Here is a 20,935-nt window from a genome sequence, read left to right on the forward strand (position 1 = left end):
GACACTGCAACATAATAAACTTAGGTCACCGAGGAAAATTTAAATGATGTAAAGTCCCAGCAGGAAGTGGCCAGATGAAGAGGGACAGACTGTATTCCAGACAGATGGACAGTGAGTGCTGAGTCCTAAGGTTAAAGAGAGGGGCAATATTCCAGAGGTGGCTAGTCACTCTTTGGGAATCCTGAAGGTGAGAGACATCTAACAGTGGCTGGAAGATGAGAGGTCTTGGGGGGGCCTCTTCAGGCTTTTCAAGTATCTTGAGGACAGGGTCCCTTGAGTGACATATCCTAACTGCATGCCCACAGAGGCTTTGTTAGCTGAGGGTGTGTGCAGAACTAGAAGCAAAGAGACCACAGAGTGGGTCATTGGACATCAGGGCAGGAGAAAGGAAACATGTGGATGGGGGAGTGGGTGGAAGGAAAGAGAGAGGGGGAGAGGTTGAGGGAGGGGGAGGGGTAGAAAGAGAGAACACACAGGATAGAGATTTAGGGACAGGACCAGCAGTACTTGGTGACCAATAAGACATAGTAAGGCAGGAAGGGGAAACCGAGGGTGGCCCCGGCTGTTGTGGTGGGTGCTGGAGTGATATATAGATGTGGATGCTGGGGTTGATGTATGTGATGACATTAAAGGGAGCAGGTGTGGGGGAGGTCGATAAAACTGTTATCACGGACAAGTGTCAGAGGCCACCAGGAGGCTTGGTCCAACTGAATAGAAAGATGCAGGAATGGGGCTGTGGGCTTAGGGAGGTCATGAGGGACAGAATGCCTCCGAGAAAAGATGGCTCTTCAGGGCTCAGGGAGGAAGGGGCGGAGGTGGCCTGGCAGGTTCATCCTTGAGAGGAAGAGGGAACTGAATAGGTGGCTTTAGAAGAGACACCAAGTTCAGCTGGCAAGTGTTGACAAGGGATGGGAGAGGTGAGACTCTACAAGTAACCTTGGGCTGCCGACCTTGACTCTTGACTTGAGAGAGAAGTTTCCAGGGAAGAGGTGCTGGAGCAAAGGCAGAGGGCAGAGAGGAGGAGGAGGAGGAGGAGGAGGAGGAGGAGGAGGAGGAGGAGGAGGAGGAGGGGGAGGAGGAGGAGGAGGAGGAGGAGGGGGAGGAGGAGGGGGAGGAGGAGGAGGAAGACGACGATGATGATGGAAGCAGGGAGAGGACAGAGAACAGTGGGGGATGGAGAGAGAACTCTGGTGGAAAGGCAGATATGGAAGGAAGAGTGAAGGACTGGAAGGCTGGGGTGAGATGGGGTCAGGGACCTGGAGAACACAATCGTAGTTCCATGTACGTAGTTCCATGGGTAGTGTGGCGCTCATGACACAGCACTGTACTGAAGGACTGGACCTGGAGGGTGTCTGACAAGCTGGGCAGAGAAGGCAATCAGGAGCGGGATCTGGAGCATCTGCAGCCAAATGGCATCGGGCAAGGATGTTATGGGAGGCCCGGGGACAGAATAGGGATGAGAGTGGTGTCCTCACACTAAGGAAGGGGGTCCCTGGGTGCCTTCTAACCTCTGTCTCTGCTTCTCTCCCTCCTGCCTCCACTGGGCTGGCTCCTCAGCTGTGCGCTCCTGCCTTCTTCCTGCAGGGCCTACTCCAGACGGTACTGTCCTAGCATTTAACCTGCCTGGGCCTCCTTGCCTCCATCCTGCTTGAGACGTGAGCTCCAATTGTGGCGAGTCTGGTTCTCAGGCCTTACAGAGGATGACATCACTACAATGCTCGGGGGGGGGGGGGGCTAGGAGGGAAGGCGGAGCCTAGCCCACAGCTAGCTTATGGCTTTCTTTGGTGATTATCAAAGAAATGGTGGCTGAGGGAGGAAGATTGTTCTGCCTCCTCCTTTGGCAAAGCTTAGAGGCTAACACTTCTGTTGCCACCCCCTACCTTTTGGTCTCACAGTAGGTTGGGCATCAGCCATTAGAGGCTAAAGAATACACCACACAAAGCTTGGCCCTTAAAATAGGCCACCCTGCTGCATAGCCACCTGCAGCTCCTGGCTGGTGTCATAGTGCCACTCGGGGCTCTGTTAACAGCCCAGCTTCTATGGTGGTTGCGCAGGGTCTCTGGGGGCATCTGTCTTGGGCTGTGTGGTGGGCACAGAGGCAGCTCTGACTGTCACTCTTCCTATAACCGTGTCACCTTCTGTGTGTGCTCGGAGTAAACTAGTCGGTTTCTACCTCCGTCCTGGTGATTTAAGGGCAGTTACAAAGCCAACGTTGTTCTGCGAGGCGCTCCTCAAGTGACCCTTGGAAGAACAATAGGAACTTGGTGGTGAAAACCATGGTGCCAACAGCAATGGCAGCCGTAATTACAGTCACACCACTCTCTGAGTGCTGTCTGGTGCCAGAGACTCCTCTTGTTCATCTCCTCATTTAATCCTCAGAGTGACTTTGTTCAGCGTATTGTTATTCCCTGTCTTTATGAGGACACTGAGTCACTGCTGCTGAGTAACCTGCCCACACAGCTAGGAAGGAACAGAGCTGGCAGTGGAGTCCAAGGCTCTCTGCTCCTGGACCCGAGGTCCTCATTACTGTGACTCTGGGTGATGTGGCATTGTTAGTGGACCACCGGGCAGGAGGTGGCTGGAGGTGCTGTGACGTCTGATGTAGGCTGGAGGAAGCTGGTCCTTTTTCTCCGTTCCTATGGCTCTTGTCTCGTGTTAGCAAATGTCTGTCGATTTGACGTTCTTTCCGAAACAAGACTGTTGGGGAGTAAGTCAGGTTATTGCAATGCTTATTAAAGCACAGCCCGTTTGTTGATAGTCGTAACATCAAGACCTCCATGTGTGGATGTGCTGTATGGGCAATGCACAGTGGTGGTATATCCAAGGAGGGACAGTTCTAGTACAACCTGCATTTGTGTTCATTCTAAAGGTTTTCCACTAGGTGGCAGTGAAGCGTCTTGACCTAATAAACTTATAAGACGCATGGAGTCAAAAGTCTTAAGAAAAGGGCATTTTACTCTAATTGGCCTCGTAGTGCAGCGAGTGAGCATTTCCGTGCTGTGGACACTCTTCTGGTTGTGTGGTGCAGACTTCTCAGCTCTCACGCTAGTGTCTGGCTAGAGATTAACCTCTGCTAATGACAGCCCATGCTGAGGAGCTGAGTGAGAGAAAGGAGGGATAGCCTTCCTCACCTAGTGAGGGGCAGAGCTCGAGTTCACACCCAAAACCACCATGCTCTGAGTTCCCAAACCTATGATCACACTTCTCCCTATTGCCTTGTTCTGCTCCCCACATAAGCTCTCGGTGATTCCTGCCCGACTCTTTTTTGGAACCCCCGAGCAGGCCAGTAGCAGCCATATGCCTCCCGCCTCCCTGGTCTGTGCTGGTAATGGAGCCTCCATGTCATATAAGGACAGCGGCCACACATCCCTGTGTCTCATTTGCCATTGCTCTGTTCTTCCTGGCTTCCTGTGACTATGCTCTGTGTCCCACATCTGTGGGATACAGATGTGGCTGTGGGGTTGGGGGTTGGAGGACGTCTGGGTGGAAACTAGGGTGTGTCTCAGCTGGGGTCGGGGGCAGGAGAGCCAGAGTTGGGGGAAAGTGACTGAGAGACTGAAGTAGATGGGGCGGGATGGAGCGGGAGGGAGTGCATGCTTATGCCAGCATGAATGCATTCATAGGAGCACACGCGTGTGTGCTGAAGACAGGAACACATAACTAGTAGCTCTGTGGTGTTCTGGAGCCTGTGTTGTAGGAGGACTGACTTGCCCTTGTGCAAAGATGTGTTTATTCTGATCCTGGATAGGATGGCACCCCGCCGAGGCTAATCCTGCACCCTCATTTCTACTACCCATTTGCCCACCTCCAGCTCTGTCCTCCTCCCTCCCTGTGTCTCTCAATGCATGCTGTTACTTTTTGCCTGCCTGTCCGTTCTTATTCCACTGCCTTGGCCTTCCCCAACACTGTGGTCTTTTTTACACTTGCTGTCCCCTGCAGACGGAGGACACAGACTTGCCTTACCCACCACCTCAAAGGGAGGCCAACATCTACATGGTTCCCCAGAACATCAAGCCAGCTCTCCAGCGTACAGCCATCGAGGTGAGGTGAACCTGACTGTGGGACAGGAGCCGCCAGCCTGGTCTTCCCACTTCCTGCCTCGGACTTGCTCAGCGGCTCTCTCTCCCCTTCCTCTGCCCCTAGATCCTGGCCTGGGGCCTTCGGAACATAAAGAGCTATCAGATGGCCAGCGTGTCTTCCCCCAGCCTCGTGGTGGAGTGTGGTGGGCAGACAGTGCAGTCCTGTGTCATCAGAAACCTTCGGAAGAACCCCAACTTTGACGTCTGTACTCTGTTCATGGAAGTGGTGAGCCTTACCTCCTCACTGTTCCCTTCCAGAGTCCTGAGGGGTAGAGTGACCTCGTGATCCCAGCAACCCTGGGGTTCAGCTCCAGCACCCAGAAGGGCCCAGGGGTGTGTGTGTGTGTGTGTGTGTGTGTGTGTGTGTGTGTGTGTGATCTCTACACTCCACTTTCCTATGGATAGAGGAATCACTTCTTGCCTCACTGAAGTCCCTTGTCCTGTGTGCAGCACACATGGGTACCTTGCCCTTTTGCCTGACTCTGGGCCCGCAGAAGCCATTCTCAGTATGTCTCCTTAGGGAAGGCTTTCACTGCCAGGCTTCTCCTGGGACCCTCCAGGGCTGACCTCCAGCCATTCTTCCCCTGCCTGGTTCTCTCTTACCTTGAGCCCCGAGGGAAACTTCAACCTCTAGTCCCCAGCTGCCCAGTTCTTGTTCCTCAGCCTCCATCCCCAGCCACTGGGCCCTCAGCTGTCAGCTGTCCATCTCAGCTTTCAGTTTCCTTTTCTTTAGCCCAAACTTTCAGGCCCTGGCCTTCAAACCCCTAGCTCTCATTGCTCCCCAAGTTCTCAGCTTTCAGCCCCCAAACCTCTAGACTCTGGCCCCCGAGCCCTAGTCTTGTAGCCAGTGGGTTTTCAACCATCAACCCCCTGCCCCAAGCCCTTGGCTTTCCAGCTTTTGATACTGCAGTTCTTAATCTCCAGCCATAAGCTCCCAGGCCTTGCCCCTGAGTCTTGAGTCCTCTCCTTGTCTCCCCAGCCTCTGATCCCTTAATGTTCATCCCCATGTCCTCAGTGCCCGGCCCCTTAGTTCTAACCCTTGCCTCCCAGTTCCCAGCCCTGGCTCCAAACCCTTCTGGACAGCTACCAGGTTTTCAGTCCCAGCCTCCCTTTTCTCAGGCTAGTCTGCAACTCTCAGGGTCCTAGCACCTGATTACTCAGCTCCTATCCCGCATAGCCCTCAAATCTGACCCTGTCCCCATTGTGGTCTCTCACCCCTTGCCCCTGTCCTCACTGGTCTTCTAGCTTCTCAGGCCCCAGCTTCCAACCCCAGCCCCCAGTTCTCGGGCCCCAGTCCCTGGCCCCTCCCAGTCACTGCCCCCGAACCCCCACCACTCCCAGTCATCTGCAATTGGCGCTGGACTCCCAATCTGGCCTCCCAGTTTTCAGACCTTTAGTCCTTAGCCACGCCCCCAGTCCTAAGTTCTGAACCCTGAGTTTTCCACCTCTTAACCCTCTAGTCCTCACTCCTCAGCCCTCTTCAGCTCCCTGGGCTGCTGGGGCCCAGTGGCCGGTGTAAGTCAAGTCTGAGAAAAGGAAAATGGTTTGCAAGATGAAAGCACACTAGAAATTCCAGGCCCAGTTGCTGTCAACGGGAGCCTTCTCTTGGCGCAGCCAAGACGCCACTGAAGGAGTGCATATAAATTATTTCAAGTTGTGTTCAAAGTGCTTTTGGGGTGGGGGAGAAGAATCTAGGTCTGCAAGCCAACTCCCGAGTATCCACTTGGGGGGGACTGTCTGTAAGAAATGTTGAACTGCAGTCCACCCCCCCTCCCACCTTCCCCCTTCCCAGGCAGTACAGGTTCAGAGAAAATAGACTTACTCAGACTTGAGGCTGACCTGGGTGTATTTGGAGGTAAAGCTATGGGAAAACCAGCTTTGACACATAGCAGCTGAGGGCAGACAGAAAGGTGTGTGGCTTCTGTCCCACTGGCCAGCATCTGGGCTGCTGGCCACCTTTGGATTTTGGACTCTTGTGGACTCTCTTGTGGGTTCAGAGTCACTCTCTACTCCTTGGTCCTGCCTATGAGAACTCTCTCCCTTACTCCTTCCCCTGAGAATTCCCAGAAATGAGCTGGGGCTCATATTTAGAGTTTCCCTCTTCTCCTCTGCCCAGATGTTACCCAGAGAGGACCTCTACTGTCCCCCTATTGTGGTCAAGGTCATTGATAATCGCCAGTTTGGCCGCAGGCCAGTTGTGGGTCAGTGCACCATTCGCTCCCTGGAGAACTTCCTGTGTGACCCGTACTCAGCAGAGAGTCCATCCCCGCAAGGTGGCCCAGGTAAGGAGCTGGAAAGTAGCCTTTGCTAAGCTGGCCCAAAGCTAGGGGTCATTTTTTCCTCAGGTTGGCATACTTGGACCAAGTGACCTCCTACTTGTGGGTGGGAAGCATGGTTCAAAATGGGGGAAAGAAGTAGAGGGAAGGGAATGGGAGGGGGATGTGGGAAGATGGGAGAGATAGAATCAGGAAAGAGAAGGGCTGGGGACAGAAACACCTCTTCCAGTGTGAGGAGAGGTGAGATTGTGGAGTTTAGTGACAGTCTCCTGGCTGAGTCCCTCATGGGTGTGGACTTGCTCTTCCTGCAGATGACGTGAGCTTACTCAGCCCTGGGGAAGACGTGCTCATTGACATTGATGACAAGGAGCCTCTCATCCCTGTCCAGGTAGGATAAGTGGGATGTCAGCTCCCTTGTGCCCCATGCCCAGCAAGCTAGCCTTTATTTCCCTTCCTCATCTCCTCTAGCTCCTCCCCTACTCTTTGCTATGATAAAGCCATTACACTCACCCTCTATACCCTGATGGCTGGGTGCTGTTTGATGGAAGGACATAAGTGGGAGTTTTCATTGTGATGGGGGAAGAGTTGCGTAGTCCTTAGATCTAGACTTTTTTTCTAGAAGCATGTGAGGAAAATGGAACATCTACCTTGTGGTTACATTGAAGGCTTTTGGCCTCAGATCCCTCAGTGAGAAGGGAGATGGAAGAGAGTGTCTCTTTTTTGAGGGAAGATTAGTCTCTGATCTCATGTTTGGCAGTGCCTTGGAGGTAGCTTAGAGAGAGCAGCTTGTGTTTAGGACCATAGTATATCTTTCTTATCCCCACTTCTAGGACCAAGAAGGAGGATTTGAGGGAGGGGCAGGTAGTCAGTCATCCTTTTGCTGGGGACTCTGCAACCTAGGGCCTGCAGGAGACCACATGACATACGAAGGCAAATGTTAAGAAGCCTACAACATATTTTACTGAAGGGAGTAGCATTCCTGTCTTGGGCTTAGATGTTCTGCGTCCCATCCCGTACTTACCTCAAGAGAGGCAAAAAAGTCCCACTGTGAAGACTGGCCTTGAACTTGTTCAGGATATTACTTTCCTCTGTGACTGTGCCTGCAGACTCACACACCTAATGTCTTGGGTGCTCTTAGAGCTTCAGGGTACCTGAGGCAGAGCCTCCCAGCCTGTATGCTGGTTCCTGTCCTCAGACTGCAGTGGATAGGTAGGTGGTGGATGGTTGGGTAGATGGATGGATGGATAGATGGATGGATAGATGGATGGGGGATAGGTGACATTCAGCAAGCCACCTATTAAATCTTAGCCTTGCACATGAGAGCAAAGCTGAGTGCTGAGATGGCCTCAAGTTCCCCAGAGCTTAGCTCTGAGGCTTTCCCTGGAGATACTGAGTACCATTTTCTGCCTCTTTCTCAATCTCCCATCTTCCTGCTACTTCCAGGGTTTGCTCCTGAAGCCATGCTACTGTGGAGGCAGGAAGTCTTGCTCTGTGTTTTCACAGATGCTCAGAAGTTGCCAGAAGCTCCAACCCCTATCTCTCAGCTTCTAACACTCACCTGCATTATGTCTGCTGAGACTGTCTTTGTTCCTGTTTTCTTGCTCAGTTCATTATTTGAGACTCAACTTGGTCTCACTTCTCTGGAAGGATCTTGACTCCCACATCAGCTCTAGATCCTGCATGTCTCTCTGGCTCTCAGCATCTTCTCTGGACTAAATGCAGGACAGCAACCAGGACCTGATTTAGATGATGTATTCAATGAGAATCTGTCTAGATGGCCAGTGGGTGGATGCATAGATGGATGGCTAGATAGATGGATAGACGGATGGATGAATAGAGATAGACAGGTGGGTAGATAAAATAAGGGATGGATGAGCCAATGAGAGGATGAAAGGTAGATGGTGAACAGATGGGTGGGTAGATGGGTAAGTGGATGAGTGCATAGAAATATGTATGGGTGAATGGATCAATGAGTGGATGTATGAATAGGTAAGTAAGTTGATGGGTGGGTAGGTGCCTGCATGGACAGGTAGAAGGGTTGGTGAACAGATGGGTGGCTGGATAGATAGGTAGGTAGATGGATGGATATGTGAACAGATGGGTGTATAGGTGTATGTATGTATGTGTGTATGTGTGTATGTATGTATGAATGAATGAATAGTCAGAAAACTTGTCCATTGCATGAATCTGAGGAAGAATGTCTCCTAGCAGGAAAATCCGAGTGAAAATTGGAGACGGCTCTACAATAATGTCAGTATGAGTTTGTGTTTTGCTGTCTTCGTTGATGGGTATTTGTAGCTAAGAGAGTCCCAACTCCCGGCTCCTATTTTCTGCCCCCTTCACAGCCCGTCTAAGCTACAGCTATGTGCAGAGCTTCCCAATAAGGTTGCTGCCCTCTGTGTGCCACCTTCAGTGTCCACAGGCTTAGATAAGGAGGGACTGTTTTAGTCCTGTTGGCTACAAGCACAGCCAGAGATAGAGCGTGAAGAGGCCAAGGCTAGACTGCCTCCTGGCCCTGACATAAGCAGACCAGGGCTGGGCCTAAGCAAGAGTCAGACCTAGGCCTGTGCTCTGTGTGAGCACATGGACACTCTGGAGCAGTGGACAGAGAGGTGGGTGCGAGGAGCTGGGCTCCTGGAGATGTGACACATAGGTGAGGCTGGCCTTGCCTAGGTTAGAAGATGGAAGGAGAAAGGTGCTGGTGGTGCTGCTGCTGCTGGTGATGGTGGTGGTGGAGGAGGAGGAGGAGGAGGGGGAGGAGGAGGGGGAGGAGGAGGAGGAGGAAGAGGAGGGGGGAGGAGGAGGAGGGGGAGGAGGAGGAAGAGGAGGAGGAAGAGGAGGAGGGGGAAGAGGAGGAGGAAGAGGAGGAGGAGGAGGGGGGGGAAGAGGAGGAGGAAGAGGAGGAGGAGGAGGAGGAGGAGGAGGGACCAGCTTGATTTGATGGAAGAGGCCTGGGCTCTATTCTTGCTAAATATACCATCTGGAAGGAACATACCATCTGGGGGAGATAATATGTGTGTTTACATAGCAAAGTTGTGTGTGTGTGTGTGTGTGTGTGTGTGTGTGTGTGTGTGTGTGTATTCCATTGCAGGTTTTTAGATTGGTAGCTGGGGGTGTGGTATGTACACACACACACACACATAAGATGTGTGTGTGGTGAGGTGGTATGTGTATATGTGTGCATTAATGAGGTGTATATGTGGTAAGGCTGTGTGTGTGTGTGTGTGTGTGTGTGTGTGTATGTGACGAAGTAGCATGTATGTGGTGAGGTGGTGTATGCATGTGTGAGGTAAAGTGAGGTAGTATGTGTATACATGTGGTGGGGTTGGTATGTGTGTGATGAAGTGGTGTATACATGTGGTAAGGTGGTGTGTTTGCATGTGGTTTGGTAGTATGTATGCTTAGTGTAGATGTATGTTAATATGCTTAGTTAAGATGTATGTGTGTGTGTGTGTGTGTGTGTGTGTGTGTGTGTGTATGTGTGTGTATGCATGTGGTAAGGCACTATGTGTGTGCACTTGTGTGGTATGTGCATTACTGAGAATACACCTGGAGGGTGGCATGGAGGATCCCTGAGAAGGTGGCGAGGCCCTTCTCTCCCATGGTGGGCTGAGGTGTGGGCAGCTCTCAGGCTCAGGCTAATTTGGAGCTCACTGCTCCACTTATAGTCTTCAGGCTGCCATGAAGGTGGAAACATAGCCCCAGAATTGGAGCAGCAAATTATGGCCACAGCCTCAGGGGAACGTGTAATTTCTGCAGCTGCAAAGGGCTTTGGCGCTATGTTTAGCCACATGTGTTCCTTCTGCTCTGGTGACCTGCCTGTCCCCCTCTCACCTTTTCTAAAAAGGAACAATTTCAAAATAACGCAGAGATCTCTGAAGGGTCAGGGCAAGAAGGGGAGGGACGGGGCCATCTTTGGCTAACTGGGGTCTGCTGGTGGCATGCACCAGTCTTCTGGAAGGTTCTGCTGTACCTAGGATTGGCTAGCAGCCCTGGCTGGTGGCAGCTTGCCATTTAACCTGCCTGCCTTCCTAGACTTGGGCTCTGGAGCTCTTCGGTAATGCTTCCTCTACAGAAGGAAAAGAAGTGTCTAAAGTCCACTCCAGGTCTCAACAGGGCTTCTCCTACACTTCTGCCCCCAAGCTTTTCCTTCATACAGGAAGGCAGTCTGGCCTGAGAGTCACCTTCTTTTTTTATTTATTTATTTTTTTTTATTAACTTGAGTATTTCTTATATACATTTCGAGTGTTATTCCCTTTCCCGGTATCCGGGCAAACATCCCCCTCCCCCCTCCCCTTCCTTATGGGTGTTCCCCTCCCAACCCTCCCCCCATTGCCACCCTCCCCCCACCAGTCTAGTTCACTGGGGGTTCAGTCTTAGCAGGACCCAGGGCTTCCCCTTCCACTGGTGCTCTTACTAGGATATTCATTGCTACCTATGAGGTCAGAGTCCAGGGTCAGTCCATGTATAGTCTTTAGGTAGTGGCTTAGTCCCTGGAAGCTCTGGTTGCTTGGCATTGTTGTACATATGGGGTCTCGAGCCCCTTCAAGCTCTTCCAGTTCTTTCTCTGATTCCTTCAACGGGGGTCCCATTCTCAGTTCAGTGGTTTGCTGCTGGCATTCACCTCTGTATTTGCTGTATTCTGGCTGTGTCTCTCAGGAGAGATTACATCCGGCTCCTGTCGGTCTGCACTTCTTTGCTTCATCCATCTTGTCTAATTGGGTGGCTGTATATGTATGGGCCACATGTGGGGCAGGCTCTGAATGGGTGTTCCTTCAGTCTCTGTTTTAATCTTTGCTGAGAGTCACCTTCTTCAGGGTCTTTTTGGAGCCTTTGGATCACTGAAGAGGGAGGGAGGTTGGTGGCTGTGGGTCCCCAGTGCTTCCTGGCTTCTCTGGTCTCACCTCCCATTTCCCCTGTTGCAGGGCCTGTTTTCTGCCCTCTCCCTCTCCCTCTCCCTCTCCCTCTCCCTCTCCCTCTCCCTCTCCCTCTCCCTCTCCCTCTCCCTCTCCCTCTCCCTCTCCCTCTCCCTCTCCCTCTCCCTCTCCTCTCTCTCTTCTCCCCTCCTCTCATCTGCAGTTCCTTTTTTCTCTGCCCCTCTGTCCAGCTTTATCCTCCTGCTATTCTGATGTTCACCCACCTAAGCCCTATCCTCTCATTGCCTTGGCTTTTAAGCATGTCCGAGACTCTCCTATAAGACATCAAATTACTGTCCTTGAGATGCCAAGTGAGGATTTATGGTGGGGAACCATAGGACAGGCAGCAAGGTTGCACTGTGAGACTCCTTCAGCTTCTTTGTGTAGGCCTGGGGAGCCATGTGGTCCCCTGCTTCTGGGAGCTGGGAGCTGAGGACTTTGCCCTTTTTTGGTTACCCTATCCAGCAGGAATGGGCATGTTAGTGACAGAGGGTGCAAATGGAGGGATGGTGGGGCTGGAAAGATTCGAGAAAGGCAGAAAGAGCAGCTGAGTGGGTGGTACCTTCGAGTGTGGTAGCAAAGGCTGTAAAATAAAACAGCAGCACTCAAACTCTGGCTTACCACTCACCATTGTTCTGGGTCATTGTGATTCTGGGAGGTTTTGGAATAGTTCAAGGTCACAGAAATGATCCAAGGTCATGGAGCCAGGCATGTCCAACTGGAGATAGCACACTCTTCCCACAACTGGTAAAGAGGGTGCCTGGAGAGGGCGGGAAGGAGGGAGAACCCTACTCCCTTAGAACTGGCCAACCTCCCCTCTCACAGCTCCTTAGATCTCACTCTTGAATTCTGTCGCTAACTGGCATGTTTAATTTGTAGCTTGCAGATGGGCTGTCAAGCTTGGGCCCCACTAACCTGATGCCTTCTCCGTCCAGTCCTCATGTATGTATTGCTCGCTATTTGTTGGCTCAATTTTCTTTGCATATCTGGGAATAAGGACGAAGGGGAGAGAGGAGAGGAGACCTTCCTGATCCTGGTGCGGTCATGGAGGGGTGGGAGGAAGCTCTGGGGTGCAAACCTAGAAATCTCTGGCTCTGATTAGTCTCCTGCCCTCCTAAACCTTACTGCAGTCCTGGTTACGTGTGTGGGTTGGGGTTGAGTGTGGCTGCTAGGGCCAGAGGAAGCAGGCAGGTCCCTAGTGTCAACTCTGCCCTCTGTAACCTGGGCCTAGGGAGGCTCTTCATGTGGCAGCAGGCTAGCCTTCTCTGTTCCTCCCGAATGAGCGTGGGTGTGGCTGAGGACTCCTGGTGGGTCCTGATATATTCTGAGTCCAGATGGTTGGGACAATGCCAGCACCATGGTACCTAGAGGGCTACTTTCTTTCTGTCTGCTCATCTACCGGGTTCAGGCTTCTCTGAATTACCTTTTGCGAGCACACAGAAAACAGTACCAGCATCTCCATTCGATGCCAAAGCTGTTTAGAAACGCCCGTGTAATTTTATGTACTTGTTTAGACTTTGTGTTTTACAATGTTGGAATCTTTGTCTTTTCTTACGACATGCATTACAGCGCTCAAAGAGAAGCTGCAAATGCTCTCCCACTATTTTTAAAAGCATGGCTAAACTACCCAAAGACTATACATGGACTGACCCTGGACTCTAACCTCATAGGTAGCAATGAATAGCCTAGTAAGAGCACCAGTGAAGGGGAAGCCCTTGGTCCTGCCAAGACTGAACCCCAAGTGAACGTGATTGTTGGGGAGAGGGCAGTAATGGGGGAAGGATGGGGAGGGGAACCCCCATGTCGAAGGGGAGTGGGAGGGGCTGGGGGATGTTGGCCTGGAAACCAGGAAAGGGAATAACAATTGAAATGTAAATATGAAATAACCAATTTAATAAAGATGAAAAAAGAAAGCATGACTGAATGTAGCACGGGGCATCTCAAAGTACTACATACTTGACATTTGATTTACCAATTCCCACCACTGTCCTCCTTTTTGTCGCTGGGCTTTGTTCCCTGTCTATAGGTCCAGCCATTTAATTTATTCCTAGGTGTTTCGTAGCCTTTGTTACTATTATCAGTGGAATACCTCTTTTTTTTCTTTTTTTTCTTTATTAACTTGAGTATTTCTTATTTACATTTCGAGTGTTATTCCCTTTCCCGGTTTACAGGCCAACATCCCCCTAACCCCTCCCCCTCCCCTTCTTTATGGTTGTTCCCCTCCCCATCCTCCCCCCATTGCTGCCCTCCCCCCAACAATCACGTTCACTGGGGGTTCAGTCTTAGCAGGACCCAGGGCTTCCCCTTCCACTGGTGCTCTTACTAGGATATTCATTGCTACCTATGAGGTCAGAGTCCAGGGTCAGTCCATGTATAGTCTTTAGCTAGTGGCTTAGTCCCTGGAAGGTCTGGTTGGTTGGCATTGTTGTACATATGGGGTCTCGAGCCCCTTCAAGCTCTTCCAGTTCTTTCTCTGATTCCTTCAACGGGGGTCCTGTTCTCAGTTCAGTGGTTTGCTGCTGGCATTCGCCTCTGTATTTGCTGTATTCTGGCTGTGTCTCTCAGGAGCGATCTACATCCGGCTCCTGTCGGTCTGCACTTCTTTGCTTCATCCATCTTGTCTAATTGGGTGGCTGTATATGTATGGGCCACATGTGGGGCAGGCTCTGAATGGGTGGAATACCTCATTTTTGTGATTATAATTTTTACTAGGAAATACCCCCTCCCCTCCCGTCCCCTCCCCTCTCCTTTCCCCTCTTTGCCTCCCCTCCTCTACTCTTCTCTCTTTCGCCCTCTCTTTCTCCCCCTTTCTCTCTCTTCCATGCCAGGAATTAAACCCAGGGCCTTGTGCAGGAAGCACTGTACCTCTGAGCTACAGCCCTAGTTCAGGAAGCAGTGCTCTTACAGCCACAGTGCGACTGTCTCATTATTAAGCCCCTTTCCTTAACCCTGATTAAGAAAACTTCTAGATGGGTAAGACTTTTCAAACTAGCATGGCTTTATTCCTCATAGCTGGGATTTTATTATTACCCACTTCAGAATAATACTTGACAGTAGAGGTGCCATTGAGCAAAGTTATTTGGCGATTAATTAAGTAATGAGAATTGTTTATTATTTTCTTTTAATAGGTGACGACAAGCTGCTTCATACCGATAGCCTTGGCTTTGTCAAGATTTTGTCTTTTACTGATAGATTTTTTTTTTTCGGGCTGAGGACCGAACCCAGGGCCTTGAGCTTGCTAGGCAAGTGCTCTACCACTGAGCTAAATCCCCAACCCCACTGATAGGTTTTTTAATAGCTTAAAATTTTGATGAGGACTGGGGGAGATGGCTCAGTGGATAAGAGTGCTTGCTGCACAAGCTCGAGGATCCAAGTTCAAATCCTCAGCGCCCTCATAAAAATCCAGGTGCAGCCATGGGAGCCTATAACCTGTGTGGAGGGTGTGGTAAGCAGAGACGGCAGGATCCCTCGGGCTGTCTGGAGACTGTCTTAGCTCCAGCTTCAGTGAAAGATCCTGTGTCAAGGTACAGAGCGGTAGAGCAGGACATGACGTCTTTCTTCAGCCTTCACATGAGCACATGGCTGGCATACTCACACATACAAGTGTGTATGACCTGTCCCTCCCCACACACAAAGGCATAGTAGGTATAGATTCAATCTTATTGGTGTCATTTGGTGTCTATCAAGATGATACTTTCCTTTACATTATTTCTGACAATATAAAGCATCACTGTCCCACGTTCCTAGGGTAAGCCCAGGTCTCTCAGTCTGTCAAGGGTCCATAGCTTACTAGGGCTGAAACCTTCCTCTCTAACACAAACATGTGGTCAGCTGGCTGTGGGGAAGGTGGGAGACACTGGGTCATTACTGCTTCTCACATCAAACACTGACACGACTGCGTATGCCCATCTCCCAGTCTAGTGACACAAGCCAAGCTCCCTTTGGATCTGGATGTGCCAAATGCCCTCTTTTCACTTAAAACCACAGCCAGCACGCACTCTCTGTGAAGAAGCCTTTTATTTATTAATGTTTGAGAAGAATGGAATGGTGTGTCAACATCTGAGTGTGAAGTCCTTTGAAAATTTAAGATCTGACTGCCGTTTTTGTGCCATTTTGTTTGTACTTAAAGAAAGCTGAAAGTATTAAATTCAAATGTTATAGTTCTTGTCATGTTTATGTCATTACGTTATGAGTGCAGCTGGCACGAGGAGGTTGGACGCAGACACATCTGACTGTGGTCACAAACGCAGCTTGCTTGCTGGGTGCTGCCGAGGGTGTGGGAGAGCAGCTATAGGTCTTCACCTGGTTCTGGCATTTGTCTATCTGGGTCAAGGGGACATTTGGAAAGAGACATTCTATCATATCATCTGAGTTAGACTTGCATATACTGAGTTTCTGCGTGTTACCCTGCGCTGTCTTGACTAGGCTTCGATGCCGGAGTTGCACTAGCTCCCAGTGTGTCCTCCACAGCCAACCCCCTGCCTTTGCCATTGAGCGGTCACTGCAACATGAGGGTCGACTTCTTCTTAATCTCTAGGCCCAACCCACTGTGTGTGTGTGCTCGAGTGTGTGCTCCCATGCATTATGGGCTAGATCTGCATATGAGGGAGAACATGCGGTTCTTGTTTCTCTGAGCTCACTTGGTATTGTATGTTTCTGATCTGTCCTCTTTCCTGCAAGTGTCGTGATTTTTTTTTATAGCTAGCTGAATAAAACGCTACTGTGCAGATGAACCACATTCGAATTACCAGTTCATCCGCCAATGACCATCTTGGCTGGCTCTGTTCCTTGTTCTTTAGAGGTGCATCTCCAGTTAGCTGTGACTTGTGTGTGACAATCAGTACTCGCTTATGCTGGTCTGGTTTCCAAAACCTTTCCTAGGACTCTATTCATCCTACTGATTCAAGTCTCACTTAGGCAGTTACATAACTTGTGATTGATCCGTTCTGCCTTTTTTAATCTTTATTGTTTTCTTCCTTGCCTTATTGTACTGGCTAGGCCTATAGTTGGATGTGTTATGCGATTCATTTTTGAAACTATTATTTCTGTTCTTATTTTTTTTTTTAAGAAACAAATATTTTTGGCTCATCAAGGAGTATGCAACTTACGAGGTGAGAGATGTGCGTGTTATTAGGGATGCTGTTTCACCGAAGGCTTTTCGAGTATCCCATGAACTGGCCATGTGATTTTTTCATGGTTGTGTGACTTTTCTCCTTCGGTCTGTTAATGTGATTCACTCACTTTCACTTGCTTTCCTTTTCTCTCAGTTCCGAAACAAACCAACATGGTCAAGACATTTGTGTTCCCTCCCTTGCCAAATTCCATTTGCAGAGATTTAGCTCTGTCTGTCTGTCTGTCGTCCTTTCTTTTTCTTAGTCCTTTCTTTTTCTTGGCTGTATCCCTTCCATATCCTGGACTCACAGAGACCTGCCTGTTTCTTCCTCCTGAGTGCTGAGACTTAAGGCATGTTCTCTGGCCCAGGATTTCTTTTTGCACCAGTTTTGGGGAATGATAACAGCTTGGAACATCTCCTTTTATTGCCTTCCAGGTCTTAGCCTCTAGGTAGCAGTCACCGCATAAAGCCTGGGTGACAATGAGCTTTCACTGTCTTCTAAGAAGACAGAGTGAGCCTGGCATCACCATTTGCCTGTGTTTGACAAACCCACTTGTAAAGCTGTCTAGGCCCGGCCTTCTGCTTGGGATATTTTAAATTGCTGCTGTAATTTTAAGAATCTTTATAGGACCTCTGAGATTTTCTCCTTCTAGGTGAGTCATTTTTAGTGATTTATATTTTATAGGAATGTATCCATTCCCTCCCCAAATATTGGCATAGCATTTTTTGGGTGATTTTTCTAGTTTTTTTTCCTCCTCCATCTACCCGTGTCTCCTTCATTTTCAGGATTTTATTATTCTAGTCAGACTTTGTCAGATTGTTTTCATCATTTTCAAAGAATTAATTTCCCAGCCGCGCTTCTGTTTTGATTCCTTGTTTCATAGCTGATTAGTTTACTGTTATTATTATTTCCTTCCTCCCGTTTGGGGGTGTTTATTATATTTTTAACCTCTATGTAAACATTGAAGGCTATAAAACTCTGTTAACTATTGTGTTATGCTTCCCACAGGACTTGGCAAGCTGTATTTTTGCCATTTTTCTGTTCTGAATATTTTCATATTTCTGTTATTTCATTTTGACACCTGAGTTGTCTAAAAATACTTTGGAAGTCCCTAAATTATATTTTAAGTTATCTTCCTGCTGTTTTTGTTGATGCTGGCTTGGCTTAGCTCTCCTAGGGTCCGGAGTCTGTGTGTAATAATACTTAGAAATGACCTTTATAGCCCAGAAAAAGGTCCATTTTTATAACTGTCTTGTGGAAGCCTGAAGAATGTGTATTCTTCAAATGCGTTTTACAGGCCACAGATCCACTTAGAACACTTTGTTAATGTGATATTCAAACTTGGATTACTTAGTTTTGCTTCCCCCTCTCCCCCTTCCCCTCCTCCCCTCTGCCACCTGTGTGTGTGTGTGTGTGTGTGTGTGTGTGTGTGTATGTATGTACGTGCACACACCTGCAGGTGCCTATGAAGGCCAGCAGAGGGCGTCTGATCTCCAGAAGCTGTAGTTACAGGGGTTGTGAGCCACCTGAACTTAACTTGGATCGCAAGAGCACTTGGTGCTTTTTCTTTTCACACTCACAAGGCTATAGGCCTAGCTGACCTGGTTGGCTTCAAGCTCACAGTTACGTGCCTCTGCTTCCTAAAAGCTGGGAGTAAAGAATTATATCACCAAACTTCTTGGATTCTCTGTTTTTGAATTGGCTTTATCCCTCACCTCCTCCATTCATCTACATTCATTCATTCCTCTCTCCCATGGTATTGAGGATTGAATTTAGGGCCTTGACCAAGTCAAACAGGCACTCTACAAATGAGTGACATTTCCAGGATGGACAGATGGACAGACAGATAGACACACAGACAGACAGACAGACAGACACACACACACACACACTCCCCCCCTCTTCTCTTTTTCTCTCAATATGTAAGAAGCCTCCTTTCACGTCCCCTCTCACTTGCCCTTGTCACGTCATGTGTCGCTTTTATTCCTTTAGTGACTGGTGTAGAGTTCTTTCTATTTACTTTTTGGGACAGGCTATCCCTAGGTGACCCAGGCTAGCCCTAACTTGAGATCTTCCTGCCACAGCCTCCTAAATAAAGGGATTACAAGTGTGTACCACACCCACTTTATCTTAATAGTAGTGTGCATCTCTGACATAGCAAGGTCTAAATGTGGCTCCCGAGTACAGCTTCTTCCAGAGTCTGACTCGGGACTTCGACTGCTCTCTCGGTAGTTTCACTGCTTCGTGGGGGCATTGTGGTTCCATCCTGTAAATTGCACTTTAGCTTGCTTTTTCTTTATTGCATAATCAGCTGTCTCGTAGCCAAGCTCACATTTACCGTCCCTCCGTGTGGCAGCCTCTGCCCTCCTATTTTACTTTTTCTTTAAGTAGAATCTGTTGCAATTCTTTTTTTTTTTTTTTTTTGGTCTTTTTTTTTCGGAGCTGGGGACCGAACCCAGGGCCTTGTGCTTCCTAGGCAAGCGCTCTACCACTGAGCTAAATCCCCAGCCTGTTGCAATTCTTATGTGGGAGCCAGTTTATTTTTGGGCTTTTCCACTTTCTAATTGTCTGAAGATGCTTTTATTTCACCCCGTTTTGAAGACTCCATTTCCCTGACGTTATTTCTGTCAACACCATGACTGGCATCAGCAGCGACCCTGTCATTCTAACTCTGAAGATGTTTCCATTTTCGTTGGTTTTGGGTAGTCCTCAGTTGTCATCTCTTCAAATGCTATTTCTATTCTTCCCAGCATTCCCTCTGCAGCTCTGAGGGGACACACCACGGGCCGTTTCGATCCTCCGTGCCAAATGAATTTGCATGTTACATCCAATACTTTATCTGTGGCTTCTGCGTTCACAGGTACAAATAAGAAAGGTTGAAAATATTTAAAAAATGACTGTGCCATGGCAAACACACAGAGGCGTTTCCCCCACTCAGTGTGGTGTAATAATGGTTTATGTGGCATTTGCCTCACCCTGAGTATCACGAGTAATCTAGAGGTGATGGACAGCATGCAGGGGTGTGTGTAGGTTATATGCAAATTGTGCATAATCATGGATAAGGGCCTAAGCTTCTTCAGTTTGTGATCATCCAGGGGTCTGGCAGAAACTGGGGTTTACTCTGTTAATTTCTTCTTTTTTAAAAAGTTATTTAAAATTACTTATGTATGTGCGTGCATGTGTGTCTGCATGCATGCAAGTGCCCACATAGGCCAGAAGAGTGGGCACTGGAGTTATAGGCATCTCATGTGTGTGCTGGGAACCAAACTTGGTTCCCCTGGCATAGCAGCAAGCGTTCTTAACTGCTGAGCATCTCCCCAGCCCTGGGAATTCGTTCTTAAAAAATGATTTATTGGGGCTGGAGAGATGGCTCAGCAGTTAAGAGCACTGTTCTTCCAGAGGTCTTGAGTTCAATTCCCAGCAACCACATGGTGGCTCACAACCATCTGTAATGGGATGCTCTCTTCTGAAGTGTCTGAAGAGAACTACAGTGTACTAGCATATAAATAAAATAAATAAATCTAAAAAAAAAAAGAAGAGGGTTCACTCCTTTAAAAAATGATTTAATGTATTTTTTTAAATATATGTTTTGGTATGTGTTATGCTCATGACAGTGCAGGTGCCTAAAAAGGCCAGAGGGACCGGACCCCCTGATTTGGGAGGTCTGGGTTATGGCGTGCTGGAAACTGAACTGGAGCCCTCAGTGTGAGTTTCTAACCGCTGAGCCATCTTCCCAGCACTGATGCTCGTTTCTTGGTATTATCCTTAGGCTGGTTCCTGACGAGGCGTCCTAAGTTTGCTCAGTGTTCTTCGTTTCTGATCTGATATTTAACCCAGTTTGCTAAGTTTGTCATCCAAGGCTTACATTTTTTATTTTTGGATGTTATTTCTTCTTCAGCCTGTTTAGTTTTGAATCTCGGTCTGTCTTTTGTTTCCTGGAGAGCCCTTTGGTTCACATGTTGTTTCTGATACTTCTGCCTTCTGTTCTCACGGGTCTGCTTCTGCAGCGGGTTGATCCCCACTGGCGCTGGCTTGCGGTGTCTGTTCCTCATGTGTTCACTATTTTTCGATTGTGAACTCATGCTCTTTGGAACTTTATCTGAGAATTCTTTGAGGCCTGGATGGAAGTCACATTCTTCCAGAGACGATGTGTGTTTACTTTTACCAGAAGTCTGGAGACACTACAAACCCAGATTCACTTAAAACTAAATGTTCAGCCGTGGCTTTTGGGGTCCCATAGTCAGTATGCATTTGGCTCTTCACGTCTCCAGATTCTTCCTTTCTTGTTCGCTGTGGAAGATTTTCCTCACGCCCTCGTCATCTCCAGAGTGGACCAAGGTCTCAGAGAGGCCTGTTGGTGTTGTCTACCCTGTCCTTTAGTTGGAAATTGAAATCTGTTTCAGTTTTAAGTCTGATAGTCCTGTTTTCCCCCAAGCAGGCTATTATCTCCTTCAGGACTCCTGCTCTGACTTCCTGTCTGTGGTAATCTTCTCCCATCTTCCAACAAAGCCATTTGTTTTCTTCTGCATTTTTTTTCTCTCTCAGATTGT

The 20,935-nt window shown here is 49.0% G+C and overlaps 1 protein-coding gene across 25 annotated transcripts in view; it reads left to right on the top strand.

Annotated features, from left to right (window-relative positions):
- Window positions 1-20,935, top strand: part of Dysf (dysferlin) — a 199,814-nt gene that overhangs the window by 134,441 nt on the left and 44,438 nt on the right. For 9 of the 25 annotated variants that reach the window (XM_006236765.5, XM_006236769.5, XM_006236773.5 and 6 more), the window contains 4 exon segments: window positions 3,940-4,041; window positions 4,144-4,305; window positions 6,196-6,361; window positions 6,667-6,743. In XM_006236765.5, the coding sequence (XP_006236827.1) occupies window positions 3,940-4,041; window positions 4,144-4,305; window positions 6,196-6,361; window positions 6,667-6,743 (507 nt within the window). 25 annotated transcript variants of the gene reach the window in all.

The sequence above is a fragment of the Rattus norvegicus genome, chromosome 4 (genome assembly GCF_036323735.1).
Source record: "Rattus norvegicus strain BN/NHsdMcwi chromosome 4, GRCr8, whole genome shotgun sequence".
Lineage (NCBI taxonomy): Eukaryota > Metazoa > Chordata > Mammalia > Rodentia > Muridae > Rattus > Rattus norvegicus.